The sequence below is a fragment of the Furipterus horrens genome, unplaced genomic scaffold, assembly GCF_987537825.1.
Source record: "Furipterus horrens unplaced genomic scaffold, mFurHor1.1.pri manual_scaffold_2, whole genome shotgun sequence".
Taxonomy (NCBI): Eukaryota; Metazoa; Chordata; class Mammalia; order Chiroptera; family Furipteridae; genus Furipterus; species Furipterus horrens.
This window is the reverse complement of record NW_028327172.1, coordinates 141,465,854-141,478,349: the sequence shown is the minus strand read 5'-3', so window position 1 is coordinate 141,478,349 and position 12,496 is coordinate 141,465,854. Positions and strand designations below refer to the sequence as shown.

The 12,496-nt window shown below is 39.4% G+C and overlaps 1 protein-coding gene across 3 annotated transcripts in view; it reads right to left on the bottom strand.

Moving 5' to 3' along the window:
- Nucleotides 1–12,496, bottom strand: part of SUV39H2 (SUV39H2 histone lysine methyltransferase) — a 29,152-nt gene extending 16,656 nt beyond the window's left edge. For 2 of the 3 annotated variants that reach the window (XM_090268010.1, XM_090268011.1), the window contains exons 1-2: nt 12,400–12,496; nt 9,681–9,826 (exon numbers count right to left, since the gene is read on the bottom strand). In XM_090268010.1, coding sequence (XP_090124136.1) covers nt 9,681–9,826; nt 12,400–12,430 — 177 coding nt within the window. In that variant the 5' untranslated portion in view covers nt 12,431–12,496. The remainder of the gene's footprint in view (nt 1–9,680; nt 9,827–12,399) is intronic. The other variant, XM_090268012.1, reaches the window with a different exon arrangement.

Genomic DNA, 12,496 nt, shown 5'->3' with positions numbered 1-12,496 from the left:
GACGAGACTGGTAAGAGGGATGGAGATGCAGAACAAACTGGTATGGGTACCTATGGTGTGGCAATTAAGAATTAGGAGAAATACCTCAGCTACAGAGGTATTTGCAAGGGAGGAGCAAGGGGTCCCGGCCCCACACTGGGCTCCTCAGGCCAGGGCACCAGCAACTAAGTCCCCGTAACATCTGGCTATGAAAATCAATGGGGATTGCATCCAAGTGAAATGGAGGACTGTGGAAGACAGAGGTCTTCCTCTTGAGACGCCCACACACAGACTCACTTGCTCACAAGCTTACTTGCTCTGGATTCCAGTGGGACTAGCAATTCTAAGTGCCAGGGACATATGTGGAGGAACTGAATTGACTAGCTTCAGGGTGAGAGCTGGAGGGGCAGGGGTTGGGGCTACCCTCTCTGGAAACAGAAACACTGACAGGCACCATTGATCCTTTGTTGAGCTGTCCACCTACCCAGGTGGCAGGTGCAGGTGGGCACCAAATCTGAGCTCTCCATTAACATGGCTACCACCATTTGCTCTGTCCTACTGATTCCCTTACACCCCACCCAACCCAAGTGCTGGGATGAGCAACTTCCAGTGGCTTTTCCACATAAGCAGCCTGCGTTGGCTCATGTTGCGGATTTCCTAAAATCTATCAAAGGTCCAGAAACCCCTAATAAGCATGGGGCAGGCCTCGGTGTCCCCCATACCTCTTGCTAAGTGGTCCCAAGCCTAGCAAAAGAAGTGACCAGTCTCAACTTGCATTGTGACACCCATCAGGTGGCCCAAAGCCTGGTGTAAGCTGCAGCCTCTGTTGGCCTGGAATGTAGTTTCAAACAAGTGTCCACAAACCTGGCACAACAGGTGGCTGGCCTTAATCCACATTGTGGAGCCCATGAAAGAGTCCCAAGCACAGCACTAGTGGCAGCTGGCCTTGATTTACAGCACAGCCTCTCCCAGGAGCCTCCAAACCTGGTACAGATGACTACCAACCACACATCACTTTGTAGCTCCCACAATACAGCTCCAGGCTGGTACAAAAGGAGGCTGAACATGGCCCGCACTGGAGCTCATCCCAAGAGCCTCCCAAACCATCACACCTGGTAGCCAGCTTCAGACCACACCAGAGCACCACCCAACCAGCTCCAAGGGCAAATTCAGCTGGCACCCGCTCTGTGGGGTAGGCCCCTGCATAAAGGCTTGTCAGCTGTATTCATGGCCATCCCTCATATCCAGTTAGATCAATTCCACCCACTAAGGTGCCAACAGCAATCAAGGTTCAACTACAACTAGGGGCACATATAACACACTCTAGTGATACTCCTGGAGCACCCAGCTCAGGTGAACAAGGAAACTTCACCACTGGACCTCACAAAACACCTACTACATAAGGCCACCCCGACAAGCCTTGGAGACATAATGGATCTATTTAATACAAAAACAAACACAGGAAATCAGCCAAAATGAGGAGAAAAAGAAACATGTCCCAAATTAAAGAACTGGACAAAATTCCAAAAATGAACTCACCGAAATGGAGACAAGCAACCTACCAGATACAAAGTTCAAAACATTGTTTATAAGGATGCTCAATGAACTTAGGAGAATAGATGAACTTAGTGAGAACCACATCAAAGCGACAGAAACCATAAAAAAAAGTCAGAAATGAAGAATACAATAACTGAAATAAAGAATACATTAGAGGCAATCAACTGATTAAGTGAAGAAGATTTAAACAGTGAATTGGAAGACAAGGTAGCAGAAAACACCCAACTGAAACAGCAAAAAGAAAAAATAAAAAAATATGGATCATTTAAGGGATATCTGGGACAATACCAAGTATACCAACACTTGCAACATAGTTACCAAAAGAAGAGTGAGCAAGGGGCTGAGAATTTATTTAAAAAATGACTGAAAACTTCCCTAACATAGTGAAGGAAATAGACATACAAGTCCAGCAAGCACAGAGTCCCAAACATGATGACCCCAAAGAGGCCCACAACAAGACACATCATAATTTAAATGCTAAAGGTTAAACACAAAGAGAGAATTTTAGAAGTACCTAGAGAAAAGCAGTTAAGTACAAAGGGACTCCCATCAATCAGCTGACTGTCAACAGAAACTTTGCAGGCTAGAAGGAAGAGCCATGAAATATTCAAAGTGATGAAAAGCAAAGATCTATAACCCAGATTAGTCTATCCTGCAAGGCTATCATTTAGAATTGAAGGAGTGATAATTTCCCAGACAAGAAAAAGCTAAAGGTGTTCATCACCACTAAACCAGTATTACAGGAAATGTTACAGACACTTATTGCAGTAGAAACAGAATGATCCAAAATACAAATAAGAAAATGTAGAAAAGGAAAACATTCTTCATGACAAAGGTAAGCACAATAAAAATAGTAGCTCAACAAACTATAAAGCTAGTACAAAGGTTAAAAAGTAAAAGTAGGAAGATCATGTGTGATTACAACAATATAAAGCAAATGTTGACCAGAATAAAGAAGAGATCAATAGCTTTACAGTCAGAGTAGGGACACCCCCTGATATCAATGGTTTGATAATCCAGAGAGAAAACCAACAGTAGTCTTAAATGAGATATATTAGACCAGATGAAATTAAATGATATTTTCAGACCATTTCATTCCAAAGGAACAGAATACACATTCTTTTTAAACACACATGGTACAATATTCAGGAATGACCTGCCACAAAACAAGTCTCAGTCATATCAAGCATCTTCTTCAATCCAATGGTATGAAACGAGAAATCGATTACAAGAACACTGAAAAACATAAACACTTGTAGGCTAAATAACATGCTACCAAACAATAAATGGGTTAACAAGTTCAAGGAAGAACTCAAAAGATACCTTGAGACAAATGGAAATGAATACAAAATGACTCCAAATCTGTATGACACAGCCTAAGTAGTTGTAAGAGAGAAATTCATAGCAATGCTGGTCTACCTCAAGAAACAAGAAAAACTTAAATTAACAGTAACCTTACACCTGAAGGAACTAGAAAAAAGAACAAAGCCCAAACTGAATAAAAGAAAGGAAATAATAAAGAATAGAGTGAAATAAACAAAATAGTAAAAAAAAAAAATCCAAAAAACAAAATATCAATGAACCCAAGAGCTGGTTCTTTGAAAAAATAAACAAGACATAAACCTTTAACCAGACTCATCAAGAAAACAAAACAAAACAAAACAAAACAAAACCAGAGCCCTGGCCAGTGTGGCTCAGTTGGTTGAGCATTGTCCTGCAAACTGAAAGGCTGCAGTGTTCCATCTCTGGAGAGGGTACATGCCTGGGTTCAGTGCTCATTTTCTCTCCCTCTCTTTCCCTCTTTCTAGAATCAATAAAAGAAGAAAAATTAAAAAGAAAAAAAGACCAAAATAAATAAAATCAGAAATGAAAAAAAATGACAATTGATGCCACAGAAATAAAAAAGATTTTAAGAAAATATTACCAAAATTATATGCCAACAAATTGGACAACTTGGAAAAAATAAATTCCTAAAAAATACAATCTTCCAAAGCTGAATCAGGAAGAAACAAAATCTGAAAAAACTGGTAACTACTAATGAATGAAATCCAATCAGTAGTAAAAAACGAAACAAAACAGAAAACGTCCCAACAAACGAAAGTCCTGGATCAGATGTCTTCACAGGTGAATTTTACCAAATGTTCAAAGATTTAATAATTATTTTCTCAAACTATTACAAAAAACTGAGAGGAGGGAAGGCTCCCTATCTCATTTTATGAAGGAGTATTACCCTGATACCAAACCAGACTAAGACATTACAAAAAAAAAAAAAAAAAAAATTATAGACCAATATCTTTGTTGAACACAGATGTAAAAATCCTCAATAAAAAATTAGCAAACTGAATTCAGCAATACATTAAAAAAGATCATATACCATAATCATGTGGGATTTATTGCCAGGGTGCAAGGATGGTTCAATATCTGCAAATCAACATGATACACCACATGAACAAAATGAAATATAAAAATCATATGATATTAATAGCCCTGGCTGATGTGGCTCAGTGGATTAAGTGCCAGCTTGCACACCAAAAGGTCGCCAGCTGAATTCCCAGTCAGGGCACATGCCTGGGTTGCAGACCAGGACTCCAGCAACTGATCGCTTGCACATCAATATTTCTCTCCTTCCCTTCCCCTCTCTCTAAAAGTAAATAAATAAAATCTTTTAAGAAATCATAAGATATAAAGATGCAGAAAAAGCATTTGACAAAATCCAACATCCATTCACGATAAAAACTCTCAGCAAAGTGGAGATAGAAGGAACATACTCAACAGTATAAAGGCCATATACGACAAACCTACAGCTAACATATTTGATGATAAAAAGGAGAAAGCTTTTTCTTTAACATCAGGAACAAGGCAAGAATGTCCATTCAACATACCATCAAAGGTCCTAGCCACAGGAATCAGAGAAGAAGTAAAATGCTTCTGAATTGGAAACTGTATTAGAATTAAAATGTATTAGATTATTTGAAATCTTTCTTGTTCCTTGGCGATTTTTGCATCTATGTTCAACAGGGATATTGACCTATAATTTTCTCTTTTTTTGTAATTTCTTAGTCTGGTTTTGGTATCAGGGTAATACTGGCCTCTTAAAATGAGATAGGGAGCCTTCCCTCCTCTTTATTTTTGTGAAATAGTTTGAAAAGAAGAGGTATTAAATCTTCTGTGAATGTTTGGTAAAATTCACATGTATGTCATTATTTACAGATGACATACTAGAGAACCATAAGGAATACACCAAAACACTGTAAGAACTAATAAACCAAGTCAATAAAGTAGCATGGTAAAAAATTAATACTCAGATATAGGTTGTATTTTTGTATACCAATAATTAACTATTGAAAGAGAAATTAAGACTTCTGGTCAAGATGGAGGCGTAGACAGACATGCTGCATCTCCCTCCACAACTAAGAAGGAATACAACTACCTCAAAACTAGAGACAACCAGAAGTTCCAGAAAATCGAGCTGCATGGAAGTCCAACAAACAAAGATATAAAGAAGAAATACTCATCCAGACAGGTAGGAGGGGTGGAGCCGTGGCAGAGAGGACGCGGTGTGGTGATGGCAGCAGTGGCAGCAGCAGGCCAGAAAAAAAATGCAGTCACACATTTAAAAAAATCGGGAGGGACACCTGGGGAGTGTACTCAGCCCCAGCTCACGGCCCCAGCGCCAGGGAAAATAGAGCCTCATTGCTTCTGACTGCACAAACCAGTAGAGGTTGGGGCAGAGAAGACTACTGGTCTCTCAGCAGTCTGCTTGTTTAAAGGACCCCCACGGTGCTAGAATGTCCACAGACCCACCCACTCTGGGAACAATGGCCCAGGCAACAGCTAGAGAGGTGGGAGAAGTGCCTGGAAGAGGGGCAACTGCTGAGAAGGCAACATTGTTCCCTCTTGGGCCCCTCCCCCACATATAGTGCCACAGCATGGTGAAACGGGTCACCCTGTACTGACAAATCCTTAAGGCTCCGCCCCTTACAACGTAACAGGAGCGACAGCTCTACCTAAGATGCAGGGGCAAACGAACACAGGAGTCTGTCAAGATGAGGAGACATAGAAGTATTGCCCAAAAGAGGAAACAGATCAAGGGGAGAACTAAGTGACGGGGAGATAGCCAACCTAACAGACGCAAAGTTCAAAACAATGGTGATAAAGATGCTCACAGGCTTGACAGATATGCTTTAGTACGGCAAATGCATAAGGGAAGAAGTGAAGGCTATGCTAAATAAAATGAAGGAAAACCCACACAAAACCATTGGTGAAGAGAAGGAAACTGGGGTTCAAATCAATAATTTGGAACATAAGGAGGAAAACAACAGTCAACCAGCACGGAATGAGGAAACGAGAATTGAAAAAAATGAGGAGAGGTTTAGGAACTTCTAGGACAACTTTAAACATGCCAACATCCAAACTATAGGGGTGCCGGAAGGAGGAGAGGAAGAGCAAGAAATTGAAAACTTATGAGAGAAAATAATGAAGGAACACTACCCATATTTGGCGAAGGAAATAGACATACAAATCCAGGAAGCACAGAGAGTCCCAAATAAACTAGACCCAAATAGGTCAACACCAAGACACATCATAATTAAAATGCCAATGGTTCAAGATAAAGAGAGAATCTTAAAAGCAGCAAGTGAAAAGCAGAGAGTTACCTACAAAGGGGTGCCTATAAGACTATCAGCTGATTTCTCAAAAGAAACTTTGCAGGCCAGAAGGGACTGGCAAGCACTATTCAATGTGATGAAAAGCAAGGACCTACAACCAAGATTACTCTATCCAGCAAAACTATCATTTAGAATGGAACGGCAGATGAAGTGCTTCCCAGACAAGGTAAAGTTAAAAGAGTTCATCATCACAAAGCCATTATTATATGAAATGTTAAAGGAATACATTTAAGAAAAAGAAGATCAAAACTATGAGCATTAAAATAACAAACTCACAACTATCAACAACTGAATCTAAAAAATAAAAACAAAATCCAACTAAGCAAACCAGAATAGGAACAGAATCATAGGTATGGGGATCATTTGAAGGGTTATCAGCTGGGAGGGAGAAGGGGGAATAAATGGGGAAATGATGCAGGGATTAAGATGCATAATTAGTTGGTACAAAATAGGGGGAAGTTTAGAATAATATAGGAAAGGGTGAAGCCAAAGAACTTATATGCACAACCTATGGACATGAACTAAGGAGGATGGGATTGCTGGAGGGAAGGGGGGTACTGGGAAGAGGGGAGCAAAGGGAAAAGAAATTGGGGCTACTGTAACAACATAATCAATAAAATATACTTTAAAAAAAGGGAAAAAAAGAGAAATTAAGAAAACAATCCCATTTACAACTGCATGAAAAAGAATAAAATAGCGAAGAATAAATTTAACCAAGGAGGTAAAAGAACCATACTTGGAAAACTATAGGACACTTGAAAGAAGAAATCGTAGAAGATACAAATAAATGGAAGTTTATACAGTGCTCAAGTATAGTAAGATTAACATTTAAAAACTGTCCATACTACCCAAAGCAATTTACATATTCAGTGTAATCCTATCAAAATGGCTATGGCATTTTTCATAGAACTAGAACAAATAATCTTAAAATTTACCAAAGCTCTCTTGAGAAAAAAAGAACAAAGTTGGAGGCATCATACTACCTGATATCAAACTATATTACAAGACTATATTAATCAAAATAGCATGGTACAAGAATAAAAACAGACACAAAAATCAATGGAACAGAATAGAGAGCCCAGAAATAAACCCATGTCTATGTGGTCAATTAATCTATGACAAAGGAGGTAAGTATATATAATGGGGGAAATGGTATTGGGAAAACTCGATAGATCCATGCAAAAAATGAAACTGGATCACTTTCATATGCCATCTACAATATGGATTAGACTCGAAATGTTAAGACTAGAAACCATAAAAGTCTTAGTGATATTTCTTTGGCTATGTCTCCTCAGGTAAGGGAAACAAAAGAAAAAATAAACAAATGAGACCATAGCAAATTAAATATTTTCTGCAGTGAAGGAAACCATCAACATAATGAAAAAATTTTATTGAATGGAAGAGGATGCCAATGATACATCCAATACGGGGTTAATATCCAAAACATATGAGGAAGTCATACAACTTAATACTAGAAAAACAATCTGATAAATAAATGAACAGAGGACCTGAATATACATTTCTCTAAAAAGGACAATATGAAAGGTGCTCAACATCACTAATCATCAGGGAAATGCAAATTAAAACCACCTCACACCTGTCAGAATGCCTATCATCAATAAATCCACAAACAAGTGTTGGGGAGGATGTGGAGAAAAGGGAATCCTTGTGCATTGTTAGTGGGATTATAAATTGGTGCAGCAACTATAGAAAACTGGAGGTTCCTCAAAAAATCAAATAACCCAGCAATTCCACTTCTAGGTATGTATCTGAAAAATCCAAAACACTAATTCAAAAAGCTATATGTACCCCTATGTTCATTGAAGCATTATTTACAACAGTCAAAATAAGAAAGCAATCAAAGTGTCCATTAACAGAGAAATGGATCAAGATGTGGTACATATATGTAACGGAATATTACTTAACCATAAAAAAGAATAAAATTTTGTCATTTGCACCAACATGGTTGGACCGAGAGGGTATTATGCTAAGTGAAAAAGACAAAGATAAATATATAATTTCATTTACATGTGGCATATAAAAAATAAATTAACACAAAAACAGAAACAAACTCATAAATACAGAGAACAACTTGGTTTCTAGATGTGAGAGGGTTTGGGAGGTGGGTGAAAGGGAAGGGATCAAGATGTGCAAATTGCCAATCATAAAAACAGTCACAGGGATAGGCTTACCAATTGAGATAAATCAGTGGAAAGCAAGAGCCTGATACAAAAAGACATCACAGATTAGGCAAAGTCCTAAAGGGAATGGATAACAAAAAAGACAAATGGTGATACCTCTGAAACTACAAGTAGATAAAAATAACTGGTATAAATGCAATTTGAGAGTTTATATTTGAGGGTTTCTATTTTTCACTAATACAGAAGAGGCATGCATAGAAGGTGAGAAATAGAAGTCAAGAAAAGTAAAAATAGTTGGGAAAACTGCTTAGAAACATGGGGGGCGGTGTGGCGGAGCAAGTAAAAGGCTTATCAAGTAGAATTGAGCACTGTGAGAATACAAATAAGCTTTAATGGAGTCAATATGTGTGACTATGATTCAGCTAGGTTTTTCAGGCCAGTGTTTATAAACTATGAAGGTAGATTGGGCTGTTTTGGTGTTGAAAGAAGGCTGTTGTGAAGTGTCGGTGAAATGCTTGATCATAAAATCCCACTGAGTGAGGAGAGCAGTGATACCAAAAAAGATGGATGTTTCAAAGGAAGAACTGATTTAATGACTGAATGGATATGGAATCTGATGAAGGAAAACAATTAAACAAGATTACTGATTATCGGGTAGAACTGACAAGACTAATGACCAAAACAGAGTTCTTGGAGAGGGAGTAGGCTATATAGATGATTACTCAAAAATTTATTGTAAGATTTAGATTGGAAAAGCTTCTTAGAAGAATGACCCTGTCATTTTCAAAAGGAATAGGAATAAGTAAATCCCAGAGAAGTTAAGAGACTTTGCTGAGGTCTTACGGCACAAAACAAAGACTAGAAATGACTTTAAACTCCAGGCCATTTTATTACATCACAGAACCTCACTTGACATGATGGCAGGAGATACAAACGGTGATGCTTCTTAAGGAGATTCAGTAACACTAAATTGGTTTGAATTTCTAAGTTCATTTTAAGTGATAGGGGGAAATATGATTTAGGAACAAAATGGATCCCAGGAGAAGCCAATCTGAGATAAAACATTTGGTTTGGTAATCCACATGGAGATAATCAAGAGTTGGATGTAGAATGATATAAGCATCTTAAAATATTCTAATGCAAGAACATTTTACGATTCAAAACCCTTTCAATGTTATTTTGCAATATAGATGATAGGACATTAAAATTATTATGGCTTAGAATCTTAAACATTTAGAAGAGCTTTGCTTACTTTTAAGATTCTTTTTATCTTACACAAATATGAAATACTGAAGTCTGATTAAGTCTCTTTCAAGGGGCTAGATATTTGCCTTACCTTTACTACCTTGTAGTCACACAAGTATTCCACCTCATAATTGTTTAGATTCCTTTTGGTGATTCCAATCGATTTACATGTGAGCTTTTCTTTTCTACATAATTCCTGAAGAGTATCAAGTGAAACTAGGCAAGGCACACACCAAGCTACAATAAGAAAATAGAACTCTTTACTAACGGAATAGCTACTGAATAAAATCAAAAAAGGAAAAGGAAAAACTTAACACTTCTATATCCCCACCTTTCTAATGGCAATTTTACAGGACTAAAAATTCATATGACAAGAAGCCATTTTTGTGTCTTCCAAGACAAAGTTAAGCAATAAATTATTTCGGTAAATTGGTCTTCTTGGACTTTTTTATGGGTTCCTACACTTCTATGTTTAATTGATGTCAATTAATGTCCACTGAGCCACCTGAACAAAATGTTTCATAGTGACTCTAAGCTTTCTTAAGATTACATAGATGCAAAGGTCAAAAGAGATAATGTTTTTGACTTTTCCATTCTTGTCTACAGACTATAATTGCTGTTTTAATAAAATGTAGATTTTTAGGACATACTTATTGTTAGAAATAAATGTGTTCTAAAACAATCTTGTAATCTGTTAAAAATTTTAAAACTTTGCCCCCTCTTATTTGGATAACGAGAACTGAAATCTAACTGAAATACAGTTCTAGTTACATACTCATGCACTGTATGTCTTACTTTTCCCACTTTGCAATGTTGTATGAAATTTTAACTCCACTTATTTTGCCCATGCCACAATGATATTATGAAGGTGAGTAACTCCCAGAGTTATCATAAAACAATGGAGAGTATGTTGAGTTTTGTGATACTAATTTTCTGTATAGTGTTTTAAAACCAAGAATTACAAAACTTTGAAAACCAAGTATTCAATTTACATGACCCATATAACAAGTTTGAAGAAAATCAGACACACTCATAATTCATCTTACAGTAGCCAGTACCTTATTGTGCTGCAGCAGGTATTACCCTCAAATTTCTGCTCCCATACTGCTAATAAAATGTTAACACAGACTGATGTTTAGATATCTGTAATGAACTTGGTTTCACAGCTACTGTTATGGTAAGCACTAGAGAACCAAAGGTCCTCTGCCCCAGCGTTGCTAGGCCCCTTAGTTATATGACTTTAGTGAGATTTTCACCGTTCTAGGTTTCAGATTCACTGAGAAAATGTGAGGGCTGGAGTAAACTGGGGTTATCAAACAAAATCCATCAGTAAACTCAAGCTTTACTTGGTAGCTCTCCAAGGTAGCTGTGATAACCTTTTGTGTTTTGAGGCAATTTAGAGACCACAGCTTCTCTTGCTATATCCATTCCTCACCCTCCACTCACACAGGGACTTTATTGTCAGAAACCCTGAAACAGGATTTCCACCCCCACCCCACCCCCCATCCACCTTCCTACAGGGAACTCAATTCTAGATCAAAAGAGTAAAATACATTAAAAAAAAAAAAATCGGGGAGGAAGAGGTTGCTTGCTTTGGAGTGGTGGCTCGGGGGTAGAAAAGTACTAGAACAGAAACGAACCCTTAAATCCTTTCCATCAAAAAAACTTCAGGATGTTTTGTGTAAAGTTAACCCTATTATGTTGATCCCATGCAAAAGAGGTTCCTCTAGATTATGTACTTCAGGTGATTTGTTTGCTATTCCTACCATTTCCACCTAGTTGAAGTAACAAGAAGATTCAAGATACAATGTATCCTCGATGGAAATGCTATTGTTAAAAAAAAGAAAAAGAAAAAGAAGCGGGGGCATAAAACATTCTTGGTAACAATTTCGATTATGTATAATGTAGTAAAAAAATTCATTTGCAAGATTAAACATTTCATTTCCACCACAAAAACCTCACAATAGTTCACAGTAACCTCTAGCGGAAGAAAATTTGGGGGATAAAGACTTGCTAATCTATGCGGGGAGGAACAGTCCTAGAAAACACCTTCAAATTCTAGAATGCAATGAAAGTTCCGGTCTTTCAAAGGGCGCACAAGAACGCATACACGTTCAATACCTAATTCTTTGGCGTCCACGCGAATAATACGCAAGTTCCCGGTGGGTATAAAAACGACCCCAGGCTAGAGGATACATGCTCAAACACCCACTTGCTGGGATAATTTTGGGTAGAGAATTCAGCCTCCTAGTAAGGCCGAATTGGGGTGTATCCTCGCTTAATTTCCTTATTAGCGGTCATAGTTCAGCCCCAATTTCTTTCTTTCTTTCTTTCCTCAGGGGCGCATTTACACCACCGGTTCCCAGCTGAAACGCCAGCCCCAACACTAAATGTCCCGCTCAATCCACCACAAAAGAGTCCAGCCACGCGCGCGCCCACAGGAACTCGAGCCCCCTGGGGATCAGCCGGAGTCGCGGCGGCCGCCTGAATACCTCCACACGACCACCGGGCGGGGAGGGGCCGCGTGCCCGAAGGGACCTCGGCGGGACGCAGGGGGCCTATACCCGCGGCCGACGCGCGGGCCGGGGCGACAAGAGGAGACTCCGAGGAGCGAGGTAGCAGAGCCGCGAGACGGGTCAGGGGCCGGGGGAAGGGTGAAGCCCTCGGAGCGCATCTGGGGTCCCAGGTGTCAGCAGGGCGGGAGGCGGCGCCGCTCTCCGTCTGGCCCGCGCGTCCCGGAACGCTTCCCGGGCCTACGGAGTTTGCCGGGAGAGCGGGGGTAGTGAGGGGCGCCGCTCTCTAGCCCTCACCTCCTCGCGCCTCGGCCCCGGCCGCCGCCATCTTGAGGAGCTTTCATTCAAACTGGCGCGGTCAGACGGGATAGTGCAACCCGTCGGCACCCCGCCC